Source organism: Coregonus clupeaformis, unplaced genomic scaffold (genome assembly GCF_020615455.1).
Source record: "Coregonus clupeaformis isolate EN_2021a unplaced genomic scaffold, ASM2061545v1 scaf0028, whole genome shotgun sequence".
Classification (NCBI taxonomy): Eukaryota; Metazoa; Chordata; class Actinopteri; order Salmoniformes; family Salmonidae; genus Coregonus; species Coregonus clupeaformis.
The window spans coordinates 1,091,487-1,108,197 of NW_025533483.1; the positions used below are offsets into that span (position 1 = coordinate 1,091,487).

At 45.1% G+C, this 16,711-nt stretch overlaps 1 protein-coding gene across 1 annotated transcript in view; it reads left to right on the forward strand.

The window, feature by feature from the left end:
- Positions 1-12,643: 12,643 nt before the first annotated feature.
- The window catches only part of plcxd1 (phosphatidylinositol-specific phospholipase C, X domain containing 1), a 30,241-nt gene continuing 26,173 nt past the window's right edge, over positions 12,644-16,711 (forward strand). Inside the window, exons 1-4 of the mRNA XM_045212598.1 lie at positions 12,644-12,648; positions 12,740-12,926; positions 13,914-14,042; positions 14,350-14,397. Of these exons, the coding sequence (XP_045068533.1) occupies positions 12,644-12,648; positions 12,740-12,926; positions 13,914-14,042; positions 14,350-14,397 (369 nt within the window). The remainder of the gene's footprint in view (positions 12,649-12,739; positions 12,927-13,913; positions 14,043-14,349; positions 14,398-16,711) is intronic.

The following is a 16,711-nucleotide window of genomic DNA, read 5'->3' on the forward strand; positions in this document are numbered from 1 at the left end:
GTGTCTGAGATGGAATTGGGGCGCTCCTATTTCTCACCACTTGGGTGCTTGGCTGCGTCCCAAATGGCTCCCTATGCCATATATAGTGCACTACTTTTGACCAGGCCCTGGTGAAATGTAGTGCACTAAATAAATAAGGAATATGGTACCAATTGGGACACAGCCCCTGTCTGATTAGTGTTATTCCAGTGGTACTGTGCTGTTACTGCTGCCTCAGCCAGGGTGTACTGCTGCCTCAGCCAGGGTGTATGCAGCCCCTGTCTGATTAGTGTTATTCCAGTGGTACTGTGCTGTTACTGCTGCCTCAGCCAGGGTGTATGCAGCCCCTGTCTGATTAGTGTTATTCCTGTGGTACTGTGCTGTTACTGCTGTCTCAGCCAGGGTGTACTGCTGCCTCAGCCAGGGTGTATGCAGCCCCTGTCTGATTAGTGTTATTCCAGTGGTACTGTGCTGTTACTGCTGCCTCAGCCAGGGTGTACTGCTGCCTCAGCCAGGGTGTACGCAGCCCCTGTCTGATTAGTGTTATTCCTGTGGTACTGTGCTGTTACTGCTGCCTCAGCCAGGGTGTATGCAGCCCCTGTCTGATTAGTGTTATTCCTGTGGTACTGTGCTGTTACTGCTGCCTCAGCCAGGGTGTATGCAGCCCCTGTCTGATTAGTGTTATTCCTGTGGTACTGTGCTGTTACTGCTGCCTCAGCCAGGGTGTATGCAGCCCCTGTCTGATTAGTGTTATTCCAGTGGTACTGTGCTGTTACTGCTGCCTCAGCCAGGGTGTATGCAGCCCCTGTCTGATTAGTGTTATTCCTGTGGTACTGTGCTGTTACTGCTGCCTCAGCCAGGGTGTATGCAGCCCCTGTCTGATTAGTGTTATTCCTGTGGTACTGTGCTGTTACTGCTGCCTCAGCCAGGTGTATGCAGCCCCTGTCTGATTAGTGTTATTCCTGTGGTACTGTGCTGTTACTGCTGCCTCAGCCAGGGTGTACTGCTGCCTCAGCCAGGGTGTATGCAGCCCCTGTCTGATTAGTGTTATTCCTGTGGTACTGTGCTGTTACTGCTGCCTCAGCCAGGGTGTATGCAGCCCCTGTCTGATTAGTGTTATTCCTGTGGTACTGTGCTGTTACTGCTGCCTCAGCCAGGGTGTATGCAGCCCCTGTCTGATTAGTGTTATTCCAGTGGTACTGTGCTGTTACTGCTGCCTCAGCCAGGAGTGTATGCAGCCCCTGTCTGATTAGTGTTATTCCTGTGGTACTGTGCTGTTACTGCTGCCTCAGCCAGGGTGTATGCAGCCCCTGTCTGATTAGTGTTATTCCTGTGGTACTGTGCTGTTACTGCTGCCTCAGCCAGGGTGTATGCAGCCCCTGTCTGATTAGTGTTATTCCTGTGGTACTGTGCTGTTTCTGCTGCCTCAGCCAGGGTGTATGCAGCCCCTGTCTGATTAGTGTTATTCCTGTGGTACTGTGCTGTTACTGCTGCCTCAGCCAGGGTGTACTGCTGCCTCAGCCAGGGTGTACGCAGCCCCTGTCTGATTAGTGTTATTCCTGTGGTACTGTGCTGTTACTGCTGCCTCAGCCAGGGTGTATGCAGCCCCTGTCTGATTAGTGTTATTCCTGTGGTACTGTGCTGTTACTGCTGCCTCAGCCAGGGTGTATGCAGCCCCTGTCTGATTAGTGTTATTCCTGTGGTACTGTGCTGTTACTGCTGCCTCAGCCAGGGGGTGTATGCAGCCCCTGTCTGATTAGTGTTATTCCAGTGGTACTGTGCTGTTACTGCTGCCTCAGCCAGGGTGTATGCAGCCCCTGTCTGATTAGTGTTATTCCTGTGGTACTGTGCTGTTACTGCTGCCTCAGCCAGGGTGTATGCAGCCCCTGTCTGATTAGTGTTATTCCTGTGGTACTGTGCTGTTACTGCTGCCTCAGCCAGGGTGTATGCAGCCCCTGTCTGATTAGTGTTATTCCTGTGGTACTGTGCTGTTACTGCTGCCTCAGCCAGGGTGTACTGCTGCCTCAGCCAGGGTGTATGCAGCCCCTGTCTGATTAGTGTTATTCCTGTGGTACTGTGCTGTTACTGCTGCCTCAGCCAGGGTGTATGCAGCCCCTGTCTGATTAGTGTTATTCCTGTGGTACTGTGCTGTTACTGCTGCCTCAGCCAGGGTGTACTGCTGCCTCAGCCAGGGTGTATGCAGCCCCTGTCTGATTAGTGTTATTCCTGTGGTACTGTGCTGTTACTGCTGCCTCCAGCCAGGGTGTATGCAGCCCCTGTCTGATTAGTGTTATTCCTGTGGTACTGTGCTGTTACTGCTGCCTCAGCCAGGATGTATGCAGCCCCTGTCTGATTAGTGTTATTCCTGTGGTACTGTGCTGTTACTGCTGCCTCAGCCAGGGTGTATGCAGCCCCTGTCTGATTAGTGTTATTCCTGTGGTACTGTGCTGTTACTGCTGCCTCAGCCAGGGTGTATGCAGCCCCTGTCTGATTAGTGTTATTCCTGTGGTACTGTGCTGTTACTGCTGCCTCAGCCAGGGTGTATGCAGCCCCTGTCTGATTAGTGTTATTCCTGTGGTACTGTGCTGTTACTGCTGCCTCAGCCAGGGTGTACTGCTGCCTCAGCCAGGGTGTATGCAGCCCCTGTCTGATTAGTGTTATTCCTGTGGTACTGTGCTGTTACTGCTGCCTCAGCCAGGGTGTATGCAGCCCCTGTCTGATTAGTGTTATTCCTGTGGTACTGTGCTGTTACTGCTGCCTCAGCCAGGGTGTATGCAGCCCCTGTCTGATTAGTGTTATTCCTGTGGTACTGTGCTGTTACTGCTGCCTCAGCCAGGGTGTACTGCTGCCTCAGCCAGGGTGTACTGCTGCCTCAGCCAGGGTGTACGCAGCCCCTGTCTGATTAGTGTTATTCCTGTGGTACTGTGCTGTTACTGCTGCCTCAGCCAGGGTGTATGCAGCCCCTGTCTGATTAGTGTTATTCCTGTGGTACTGTGCTGTTACTGCTGCCTCAGCCAGGGTGTACTGCTGCCTCAGCCAGGGTGTACTGCTGCCTCAGCCAGGGTGTATTGACCAACAGCATGAAAACAGCTGATCCAATCCTAACTGACTTACGTTAGTCACCAGTTTCATCCCAAAACAGCAACCTTGCCCCCGGTTCCAGTAAGAAAAAACATTACACACGCAAATAGTCTTACTCAATCTGAGATTTACGATCCCTCCCTCATTTATCATGGAGACGGCATCCCAAATGGCACCCAATCCCCACAGGGATTTGGTCAAAGTAGTGCACTATATAGGGAATAGGGTGCCATTTGGGACGATGCAGGACTCCGTCATGTTGTTCATCACCCCACTTGCAAGGAAACAATTGTGCAACAAGATCCCAATAGAAATGTGAATGGGTAAAGGCTCTGTTTGAATGTTTTGGTTTGATGTAAAACGTAGACCGAGTAGTAACCTGCCATATCTGGGGACAGCAGCCTGTTCCCTATTCAGCGCACTACTTTTGACCAGGGCCCATGAGACTCTATTCAACAGTAGTGCGCTGCATAGGGAATGGGGTGCCATTTGGGACGTAGTCATTGATGGCCTACAGTGAAAACACAGAACTGCTTCTGGTGGCCAACCATACACCAAGGGTAGGCAACTAGGTTCACCCAGTGTGTATAGACAGTTTAGGCAGTATATAATGGTGTGTATAGGCAGTATAGACAGTATATAATGGTGTGTATAGACAGTATATAATGGTGTGTATAGTCAGTATATAATGGTGTGTATAGGCAGTATATAATGGTGTGTATAGACAGTATATAATGGTGTGTATAGACAGTATAGACAGTATATAATGGTGTGTATAGGCAGTATATAATGGTGTATAGACAGTATAGACAGTATATAATGGTGTGTATAGACAGTATATAATGGTGTGTATAGACAGTATATAATGGTGTGTATAGACAGTATAGACAGTATATAATGGTGTGTATAGGCAGTATATAATGGTGTGTATAGACAGTATATAATGGTGTGTATAGACAGTATATAATGGTGTGTATAGACAGTATATAATGGTGTGTATAGACAGTATATAATGGTGTGTATAGACAGTATAGACAGTATATAATGGTGTGTATGGACAGTATATAATGGTGTGTATAGACAGTATATAATGGTGTGTATAGACAGTATATAATGGTGTGTATAGGCAGTATATAATGGTGTGTATAGACAGTATATAATGGTGTGAATAGACAGTATATAATGGTGTGTATAGACAGTATAGACAGTATATAATGGTGTGTATAGGCAGTATATAATGGTGTGTATAGACAGTATATAATGGTGTGTATAGACAGTATATAATGGTGTGTATAGACAGTATATAATGGTGTGTATAGACAGTATATAATGGTGTGTATAGACAGTATATAATGGTGTGTATAGACAGTATATAATGGTGTGTATAGACAGTATATAATGGTGTGTATAGACAGTATATAATGGTGTGTATAGACAGTATAGACAGTATATAATGGTGTATATAGACAGTATATAATGGTGTGTATGGACAGTATATAATGGTGTGTATAGACAGTATATAATGGTGTGTATAGACAGTATATAATGGTGTATATAGACAGTATAGACAGTATATAATGGTGTGTATAGGCAGTATATAATGGTGTATAGACAGTATAGACAGTATATAATGGTGTGTATAGACAGTATATAATGGTGTGTATAGACAGTATAGACAGTATATAATGGTGTATATAGACAGTATATAATGGTGTGTATGGACAGTATATAATGGTGTGTATAGACAGTATATAATGGTGTGTATGGACAGTATATAATGGTGTGTATAGACAGTATATAATGGTGTGAATAGACAGTATATAATGGTGTGTATAGACAGTATATAATGGTGTGTATAGACAGTATATAATGGTGTGTATAGACAGTATGGACAGTATATAATGGTGTGAATAGGCAGTATATAATGGTGTGTATAGACAGTATATAATGGTGTGTATAGACAGTATATAATGGTGTGTATAGACAGTATATAATGGTGTGTATAGACAGTATATAATGGTGTGTATAGACAGTATATAATGGTGTGTATAGACAGTATATAATGGTGTGTATAGACAGTATATAATGGTGTGTATAGACAGTATATAATGGTGTGTATAGACAGTATATAATGGTGTGTATAGACAGTATATAATGGTGTGAATAGACAGTATATAATGGTGTGTATAGACAGTATATAATGGTGTGTATAGACAGTATATAATGGTGTGTATAGACAGTATATAATGGTGTGTATAGACAGTATAGACAGTATATAATGGTGTGTTCCTGTTTTAAGTTTCTGCCTATAGGTGGAGAGGAGCAGAATGGAGGCGCGATCTGATTTGCCTAAGGGAGTGCGGGGGAGGTCCTTGTAGCCATCCCGGAAGAGAGAGTAGTAATGATCCAGGGTACGTAATGCGCGTGTAGCACAGGAGATGTGTTGATAGATATTCGGTAGCTTTTTCCTCAGATTTCATTTATTAAAGTCCCCAGCTACAAGATATGCCGTTTCCAGTTTGCACATAGTCCTGTGTAGTTCCTTGAGAGCTGTCGGCGTGGGGGGAATGTACACGGCTGTGACGATGGCTGAAGGAAATTATCTCTGGAGGTAATGCGGTCGACATTTGATGGTGAGGTATTTCAGATCAGGAGAACAAAATGACTTTAGTTCCTGGATGTTTCCACAATCACAGCATGAGTTAATCATGAAACAAACCCCTCCGCTTTTCTTTTTCCTGGAGAGTTCCTTCTTCCGGTCTGCACGATGGACGGAGAACCCCACTGGCGGAATGAACGTAGACAATATCCGGAGAGAGCCATGATTCCGTAAACAGTATGTTACAGTCCCTGATGTCTCTCTGGAAGGAGATCCTCGCCCTGAGCTCGTCTACTTTATTGTCCAGGGACTGAACGTTAGCGAGTAATATACTCAGAGGCGGTGGATGGTGTGCACGCCTCCTGAGTCTGACTAGGGACACACTTCTTCTTCCTCTTCTCTGGCATCTGCGTTTTGATGCAGTTCCCGGGATGAATAGAGCTGCCTCGGGAAGTTCAAACAAAGGATCCAGGTCAGGGAAGTCGAATTTCTGCTAGAATTTCTGGTGAGTGACCGCTGATCTAATGTCCCAAAGTTATTTTCAGCTGTAGGTAATAATACAATAAACGTTCTGAGCAAATGTAAGAAAGAACCCCCAAAATAACAAAATACTCCTAGTTGGCTAGGAGCTAGAAACAAGGTGACCGCGTCTTAAGCTGAGACGGGTAGAAAAGTTTTCTCTACAAGCCAAGATGTATCCCATGTACAGTCTATTACAGTGTATTGCATTGGGGGCCATGGAGAGGGTGGAGAAGGAAGTGCTGCTGGATATGTACAACACAGTTCCCTCCAAAACTAATCATATTTGGTTAGTAGAGACCCTACTCAGTATTTCCCACCCCACTTTAGCTGAGACGGGTAAAAAGGTTCTCTACAACCTAATATTCTCAACATACTAGTGTCAACATTGTATTTGTATTATTATTGGTCTTAATGGTTAAGAGCGTTGTGCCAGTAACCGAAAGGCCGCTGGTTCTAATCCCCGAGCCGACTAGGTGAAAAATCTGTCGATGTGCCCTTGAGCAAGGCACTTAACCCTAATTGGTGGTCCTCTGTAGCTCAGCTGGTAGAGCACGGCGCTTGTAACGCTAAGGTAGTGGGTTCGATCCCCGGGACCACCCATACACAAAAAAAAAATATATATATATGTATGCACGCATGACTGTAAGTCGCTTTGGATAAAAGCGTCTGCTAAATGGCATATTATTATTATTATTATAATTGCTCCTGTAAGTCGCTCTGGATAAGAGCGTCTGCTAAATGACTAAAATGTAAATGTAAAATGTAAAAAAGGTTTTTAAAACCATATTTTTTTATTTTGTTTTCAAAAATTACTTAATGCCTTTTCTTGTTGGCACAATAAAAATGGCCATTGATGAAAAATGCAATGTCTTTTTGAATGAGTTATCCACATTGCAATGATTTGAAATGCGGGCTTTTATTTTTAAGGTTTCCTCATTACCATACGAACTTGACGTCATAATTTGTGTTGCTGGCAGAAAACTGGTCACGCCCTCACTAAACTAGCGTAGACTGGGGACCGGTAGGTCCGGAAGGAAATAACTATTCTGAAGAAGAAAAAAAAAGAATGTCTCCGCTAATATATCATGTATGTACAGTTTAATATTGGCAAAAACGATAGGCCCATAAAGACACCGGTGATGGAAAAAAGATCTGGACCGGCTTCCGTATGATCCCAGCGCATCTTCCAGGCAAGCATCGGACAAGTACTCGCAAAGTGCACTTGATTTGACACCTTCTCCTTTCCTACCTTCCGTGTTTTGTGGATTATCAGAATGGACGGCTTCTTGTGGTACACCCGTTTGGCTTTTTCTGTCACCAATACCACGGTTTCTCTTTAAACTGGATCGGCCAGCAGCTGGCAGCTACTGCTGTATAATTTTAAACGTAAGTATGTTGGTTGTTTCATTGTAACGAAAATATAACAAACCGGTTAAATTGTTAAGAAAAGGATATACAGCTCTGGAAAAAATGAAGAGACCACTGCACATTTTTCTTAAATCAGCATATCTACATGTATGACAGCCATTCCCATTCCAGTGTCTGTTGAATTCCAACACAGGCACACCTCATTCTACTGAATTAGGTACTGATTAGGTGATCACCTGAACCAAATCTTATATAACGAGGAAAAGTATAAAAACCACTGCTGTGGTCATCACTATCCTCTTGCAATAGGACCAGCTGGATGGCAAAAACAGTGCTAATAGTACCTCAAAAGTAAAATAAGAGTTGAAAAGGAAAGTTTTGAGTGAGGAAAAGAAGGGTTCAATTCTGGCTTTACTGGCAGAGGGAAACAGTGAGCGTCAGGTTGCTTCCATCCTTAAAATGTCAATGACGGCGGTTCATAACATTTTAGTCATTTTAGCAGACGCTCTTATCCAGAGCGACTTACAGTTAAGTGAGTGCATACATTTTTAAAATTTTCAAACCCACAACCCTGGCATTGCAAACACCATGCTCTACCAACTGAGCTACATCCCTGCCGGCCATTCCCTCCCCTACCCTGGATGACACTGGGCCAATTGTGCGCCGCCCCATGGGTCTCCCGGTCGCGGCCGGCTACGACAGAGCCTGGATTTGAACCAGGATCTCTAGTGGCACAGCTAGTACTGCGATACAGTGCCTTAGACCACTGCGCCACTCGTTCAAGCAGCAGACATTGGGGACAACAAAGCTACAGACCGGCAGAGGGCGAAAACGACTTTCTACTGACCGGGATGATCGCCAACTCATTCGAATGTCACTCAACAACTGTAGGATGACATCAAGTGACCTACAAAAAGCATGGCAAACGGCAGCTGGGGTGAAGTGCACGGCGAAGACGGTTCGAAACAGGCTCCTAGGGGCAGGGCTGAAGTCGTGAAAAGCTAGAAAAAAAGCCCTTCATCAATGAGAAGCAAAGAAGAGCCAGGCTGAGGTTTGCCAAAAACTCTGATGAGTCCAATTTTCAGCTTTGCCCAACACCTGGTCGTCTAATGGTTAGACGGAGACCTGGAGAGGCCTACCAGCCACAGTGTCTCTCACCCACTGTGACATTTGGTGGAGGATCGGTGATGATCTGGGGGTGCTTCAGCAAGGCTGGAATCGGGCAGATTTGTCTTTGTGAAGGACGCATGAATCAAGCCACGTACAAGGTTGTCCTGGAAGAAAACTTGTTTCCTTTTGCTCTGACATTGTTCCCCAACTCTGAGGATTGGTTTTTCCAGCAGGACAATGCGCCATGCCACACAGACAGGTCAATCAAGGTGTGGATGGAGGACCACCAGATCAAAACCCTGTCATGGCCAGCCCAATCTCCAGACCTGAACCCCATTGAAAACTTCTGGAATGTGATTAAGAGGAAGATGGATGGTCACAAGCCATCAAACAAAGCCGAGCTGCTTGAATTTTTGCGCCAGGAGTGGCATAAAGTCACCCAACATCAATATGAAAGACTGGTGGAGAGCATGCCAAGACGCATGAAAGCTGTGATTGAAAATCAGGGTTATTCCACCAAATATAGATTTCTGAACTCTTCCTAAGTTAAAACATTACTATTGTATTGTTTAAAAATGAACATGAACTTATTTTCTTTGCATCATTCGAGGTCTGACAACACTGCATATTTTTTGTTATTTTGACCAGTTGTCATTTTCTGCAAATAAATGCCCTAAATGACAATGTTTTATTTTGGAATTTGGGAGAAATGTTGTCAGTAGTTTATAGAATAAAACAAAAATGTTATTTTTACCCAAACAAATACCTATAAATAGTAAAACCAGAGAAACTTATAATTTTGCAGTGGTCTCATAATTTCTTCCAGAGCTGTATGTATATACACACTACATGAACAAAAGTATGTGGACACCTGCTCGTCAAACATCTCATTCCAAAATCATGACACAGCGGTTTGAACCAAAAATCTCAAATTTGGACTCCAGACCAAAGGACACATTTCCACCAGTCTAATGTCCATTGCTCGTGTTTCTTGGCCCAAGCAGGTCTCTTATTATTATTAGTGTCCTTTAGTAGTGGTTTCTTTGCAGCAATTCGACCACAAAGGCCTGATTCACACAGTCCCCTCTGAACAGCTGATGTTGATGTTGAGATGTGTCTGTTACTTGAACTCAAGGCAAAGGGTAGCTATCTCAAATATGAAATATATTTTGATTTGTTTAACACTTTTTTGGTTACTACATGATTCCATATCTGTTATTTCATAGTTTTGATGTCTTCACTATTATTCTACATGATAAAAAATTGTAAAAATAAAGAAAAACCCTTGAATAAATGTGAAATAACACACATGGAAACATGTAGTAACCAAAAAAGTGTTAAACAAATCAAAATATATTTTATATTTGAGATTCTTCAAAGTAGCCACCCTTTGCCTTGATGACAGCTTTGCACAAATATGACTGTACATCTTTAGAACCCACAGATGTCCTCGGAGGTGGTGTCTGAAGTGCAGGTGTCTCTGAAGGAGCTTCCCATGGACACCTGGATGGACCACCTGCCCTGTGCTCTTTGGGACGTTCCCCTGAGGAACCTAGCTATACCAGGTAAGACACCTGGATGGACCACCTGTCCTGTGCTCTTTGGGACGTTCCCCTGAGGAACCTAGCTATACCAGGTAAGACACCTGGATGGACCACCTGTCCTGTGCTCTTTGGGACGTTCCCCTGAGGAACCTAGCTATACCAGGTAAGACACCTGGATGGACCACCTGTCCTGTGCTCTTTGGGACGTTCCCCTGAGGAACCTAGCTATACCAGTTAAGACACCACCAACACTTTAATCAGCTGGCATTATGTCACAACACCAACACTTTAATCAGCTGGCATTATGTCACAACACCAACACTTTAATCAGCTGGCATTATGTCACAACACCAACACTTTAATCAGCTGGCATTATGTCACAACACCAACACTTTAATCAGCTGGCATTATGTCACAACACCAATACTTTAATCAGATGAAGCAGATGCTAAGCTACAGGACTGTTTTGCTAGCACAGACTGGAATGTGTTCCGGACTTCTTCCGATGGCATTGAGGAGTACACCACATCAGTGGCGCAGCGGTCTAAGGCACTGCATCTCAGTGCTTGAGGCGTCACTACAGACCCCCTGGTTCGATTCCAGGCTGTATCACAATCGGCCGTGATTGGGAGTCCCATAGGGCGGCGCACAATTGGCCTAGCATCGTCCGGGTTTGGCCGGTGTAGGCCGTCATTGTAAATAAGAATTTGTTCATAACTGACTTGCCTAGTTAAATAAAGGTTAAATTAAAAATCTAAAAGTCACTGGCTTCATCAATAAGGGCATCGATGACGTCATCCCCACTGTGACTGTACGTACATACCCCAACCAGAAGCCATGGATTACAGGCAACATCCGCACTGAGCTAAAGGGTAGAGCTGCCGCTTTTAAGGAGCGGGACTCTAACCCGGACGCTTATAAGAAATCCTGCTATGCCCTCCGCCGAACCATCAAACAGGCAAAGCGTCAATGCTTCAGTATTGCTTGCCTTAAAGCGAGCATAGAAGTGATTTAGCTCGTCTGGTAAACTCTTGTCATTGGCTGTGCTTCCCTTTGTAGTCTGTAATAGTTTTCAAGCCCTGCCACATCCGACGAGCGTCAGAGCCGGTGTAGTACGATTCAATCTTAGTCCTGTATTGCATGAGAGCACCAGCTGTTCCGGATGACTGTGTGATCACGCTCTCCATAGCCAATGTGAGTAAGACCTTTAAACAGGTCAACATTCACAAGACCGCAGGGCCAGACGGATTACCAGGACGTGTACTCCGAGCATGCGATGACCAACTGGCAAGTGTCTTCACTGACATTTTCAACATGTCCCTGACTGAGTCTGTAATACCAACATGTTTCAAGCAGACCACCATAGTCCCTGTGCCCAAGAACACTAAGATAACCTGCCTAAATGACTACCGACCCATAGCACGTCTGTAGCCATGAAGTGCTTTGAAAGGCTGGTCATGGCTCACATCAACACCATTTTCCCAGAAACCCTAGACCCACTCCAATTCATATATCGCCCCAACAGATCCACAGATGATGCAATCTCTATTGCACTCCACACTGCCCTTTCCCACCTGGACAAAAGGGCAAAGCCTATTCCCTCTCAGGAGACTGAAAAGATTTGGCATGGGTCCTCAGATCCTCAAAAAGTTCTACAGCTGCACCATCGAGAGCATCCTGACCGGTTACATCACTGCCTGGTTTGTCAACTGCTCGGCCTCCGACTGCAGGGTACTACAGAGGGCAGTGCGTACGGCCCAGTACATCACTGGGGCCAAGCTTCCTGCCATCCAGGACCTCTATACCACGCGGTGTCAGAGGAAGGCCCTCAACATTGTCAAAGACTCCAGCCACCCTAGTCATAGACTGTTCTCTCTGCTACCGCACGGCAAACGGTACCGGAGCACCAAGTCTAGGTCCAAAAGGCTTCTTAACAGCTCCTACCCCCAAGCCATAAGACTCCTGAACAGCTAATCAAATGGCTACCCGGACTATTTGCACTGCCCCCCCCCCCACCCCCCACCCCCACACCCCCTCTTTTATGCTGCTGCTACTCTCTGTTTATTATTACATTTACATTAAACCTACATGTACATATTACCTTGCCTAACCGGTGCCCCCGCACATTGACTCTGTACCGGTACCCCCTGTATATATAGCCTCCCTACTGTTATTTTTACTGTTATTTTGCTGCTTTTATTTGTTACTTATCTATTTTTTACTTAACACTTATTTTTCTTAAAACTGCATGGTTGGTTAAGGGCTTGTAAGTAAGCATTTCACTGTAAGGTCTACACCTGTTGTATTCGGCGCAGGTGACAAATACAATTTGATTTGATGTCACAACACCAACACTTTAATCAGATGGCATTATGTCATCGCCAACACTTTCCATTTCCCTTGTAGGCATCTAAGTGTCAAGTAAGGGATTTAATGAATGATGTAGTATAGAAACGTAAACTTTAAACTGGATCCTTAGGGGCATCATATGGGCACGAGGCTGACACATGACACTGACCATACACATGTAATACAGTTTCTCTGTTTCTATCTGTCTGTCTTCCTTGGTTCCCTGTTCAGGAAGCCATAATGCTATAACCTACTGTCTGGATAAGAGTGACCGCTCCCCTGTCGACCTGACCCAACCTGATCTGCTGCAGAAGCTAGACAAATACATGAAGCCCCTGATTCGACCATTTGTTTATAAATGGGCAGTTACACAGGTATGATTTTTAACAGCCGATCAGGGTTGTCAAACTACATTTCTGGAGTGTCTGCAGGTTTTCGCTCCTCTCCTGCACTTTATTGATCAATTAAGGTCATTGATTAGTTAGGTACTCCCCTCATCTGGATGGCTAGGTCTTAATTGGACTCAAATTGAAACAAAATAACAAAACCCAGCAGAGACACAGCCCTCCAGGAATTGAGTTTGACCACCCTGACCTAGATGGCATAACACTACAGGTGCAGACTTTACACCTGGTGGCAGTACGTCAGTGCTGGTTGGGTTAATAATGTTGTTGCTCTGATAATGTTGTTGATCTGATAATGTTGTTGATCTGATAATGTTGTTGATCTGATAATTTTGTTGATCTGATAATGTTGTTAATCTGATAATGTTGTTAATCTGATAATGTTGTTCATCTCGTAATGTTGTTTATCTGATAATGTTGTTGATCTGATAATGTTGTTGGTCTGATAATTTTGTTGATCTGATAATGTTGTTCATCTGATAATGTTGTTCATCTGATAATGTTGTTCATCTCGTAATGTTGTTGATCTGATAATGTTGTTGATCTGATAATTTTGTTGATCTGATAATTTTGTTGATCTGATAATGTTGTTGATCTGATAATGTTGTTGGTCTGATAATGTTGTTGATCTGATAATGTTGTTGCTCTGATAATGTTGTTGCTCTGATAATGTTGTTAATCTGATAATGTTGTTAATCTGATAATGTTGATGATGAGGGGCGGCAGGTAGCTTAGTGGTTAAGAGCGTTGTGCCAGTAACCGAAAGGTCGCTGGTTCTAATCCCCGAGCTGACTAGGTGAAAAATCTGTCGATGTGCCCTTGAGCAAGGCACTTAACCCTAATTGCTCCTGTAAGTCGCTCTGGATAAGAGCATCTGCTTAAAAAAAAAAAAGATCTGATAATGTTGATCTGATAATGTTGTTCATCTGATAATGTTGATCTGATAATGTCCTATAGGAGGCGACAGTGAAGGAGCAGCTAGACTGTGGGGTCAGATATCTGGACCTGAGGATTGCACATCGACCCAACGACACCTCTACTAACCTGTACTTCTACCACGGAGTGTACACTACACTCACTGTAGAGGTATGATACTACGGAGTGTACACTACACTCACTGTAGAGGTATGATACTATGGAGTGTACACTATGCTAATTGTAGAGGTATGATACTTCTGTACTACCACAGAGTTGTACACTACGTTCAATGTTAAAGGTATAATCTGTACTTCTATACTAGCAGGGAGCTACAGAGAGAGGTTGTACCATTTACTAGACTCTAGTGTTCTTATCTGACAACCTTATGACAAATAGGATATATAATTGATTTCAGAGTGATGGTGTTGCTGTGATTATGTTACACCAGTTGGACCCATGTCTATGTTCTCCACAGACCGTTCTTCAGGAGATCAGAGCCTGGCTGGACGTCCATCCCAGAGAGGTGGTTCTTCTGTTCTTCAGTCACTTCCTGGGTCTAGAACCAGGACCTCCACACTGAACTCATATCCACCATCAGAACCGTCTTCACCTCCAAGCTCTGTCCAACTAGGTAGGGACACCTCCAAGCTCTGTCCAACTACGGAGGGACACCTCCAGGCTCTGTCCAACTACGTGGTAGGGACACCTCCAGGCTCTGTCCAACTACGTAGGACACCTCAAGCTCTGTCCAACTACGTAGGGACACCTCCAGGCTCTGTCCAACTACGGTAGGGACACCTCCAAGCTCGTCCAACTACGGTAGGGACACCTCCAAGCTCTGTCCAACTACGGTAGGGACACCTCCAAGCTCTGTCCAACTACGGTAGGGACACCTCCAGGCTCTGTCCAACTACTGGTAGGGACACCTCCAAGCTCTGTCCAACTACGGGTAGGGACACCTCCAAGCTCTGTCCAACTACGTGAGGGACATCCAGGCTCTGTCCAACTACGGTAGGGACACTCCAAGCTCTGTCCAACTACGGTAGGGACACCTCCAAGCTCTGTCCAACTACGGTAGAGACACCTCCAGGCTCTGTCCAACTACGGTAGGGACACCTCCAGGCTCTGTCCAACTACGGTAGGGACACCTCCAGGCTCGTCCAACTACCGGTAGGGACACCTCCAGGCTCGTCCAACTACTGGTAGGGACACCTCAAGCTCTGTCCAACTACGGTAGGGACACCTCCAAGCTCTGTCCAACTACGTAGGGACACCTCTCAAGCTCTGTCCAACTACTGGTAGGGACACCTCCAATGTTCCCTCTAATCTTTTTTGGCACTGAGCAAATTTCAGGTCTGCTGAGCGCAATTTCTGTGCAACTTCCAGAGTGCGTTTACTGTGAACACTGAGGCTGTACCGCTTTAGTTACCGTTTAACAGGTGGCCAAGTAGGCTACTGTGGCTATTTGATCATAATGTAGGCCTACCAGAGTGGCCTACCATCAAAACTATGGAGAAAATTCATCTCATAACATTTTAACATGGAAATAGCTTAATTGAAACTAGCTGTTCTATGATAAAGCCTACAGGATTTTATTAGGATCCCCATTAGCTGTTGCAAAAGCAGCAGCTACTCTTCCTGGAGTCCACACAAAACATGAAACATTAAAAGACAAGAACAGCTCAAGGACAGAACTACAGATATTTAAAACAGTGGCAGCTAGACTAGCTGCTACTCCAAGCAGCTGATCAGACACTTGGTCGGCAGGATCAACCTGTTTATCCACTCAGACAAGGAGGTGAAAATGTTTTTGTATTGTGTTGTTTGATGCAAGAAACCACTTTACAAAATAAAATGTTGTTCCCATACCATTATTATAACAAAGAATCAGAAATGTATGCTACCTCTGGCTATTGGCTCCTTAGCTTTTTCAAGCCTGTCTCAATACAACACTGTCCCAAACACTGACATAGGAAAGCTTTTTACATGACTCGATTTTCAAAGAGGCTGGAAATGGAAATGTTTTGTGCTCTTGTAGGAAGCAATCACTTCCCCATTTCTGACCAGAAAGGATCTACAGGGACAGTAGGGAGGGGATCTACAGGGAGGGGATCTACAGGGACAGTAGGGAGGGGATCTACAGGGAGGGGAACTACAGGGACAGTAGGGAGGGGATCTACAGGGAGGGGATCTACAGGGAGGGGATCTACAGGGAGGGGATCTACAGGGAGGCTATATACAGGGACAGTAGGGAGGCTACATACAGGGACAGTAGGGTTAGGGCTATATACAGGAGGGGGATCTACAGGGACAGTAGGGAGGCCATATACAGGGACAGTAGGGTTAGGGGCTATATACAGGACAGTAGGGGAGGCTATATACAGGGAGGCTATATACAGGGAGGGGATCTCTACAGGGACAGTAGGGAGGCTATATGCAGGGAGGCTATATACAGGAGGGATCTACAGGGACAGTAGGGAGGCTATATACAGGGACAGTAGGGTTAGGGCTATATACAGGGAGGGGATCTACAGGGACAGTAGGGAGGCTATATACAGGGACAGTAGGGTTAGGGCTATATACAGGGACAGTAGGGAGGCTATATACAGGGAGGCTATATACAGGGAGGCTATATACAGGGAGGCTATATACAGGGAGGGGATCTACAGGGACAGTAGGGAGGCTATATACAGGGAGGGGATCTACAGGGACAGTAGGGAGGCTATATACAGGGACAGTAGGGTTAGGGCTATATACAGGGACAGTAGGGAGGCTATATACAGGGAGGGGATCTACAGGGACAGTAGGGAGGCTATATACAGGGACAGTAGGGTTAG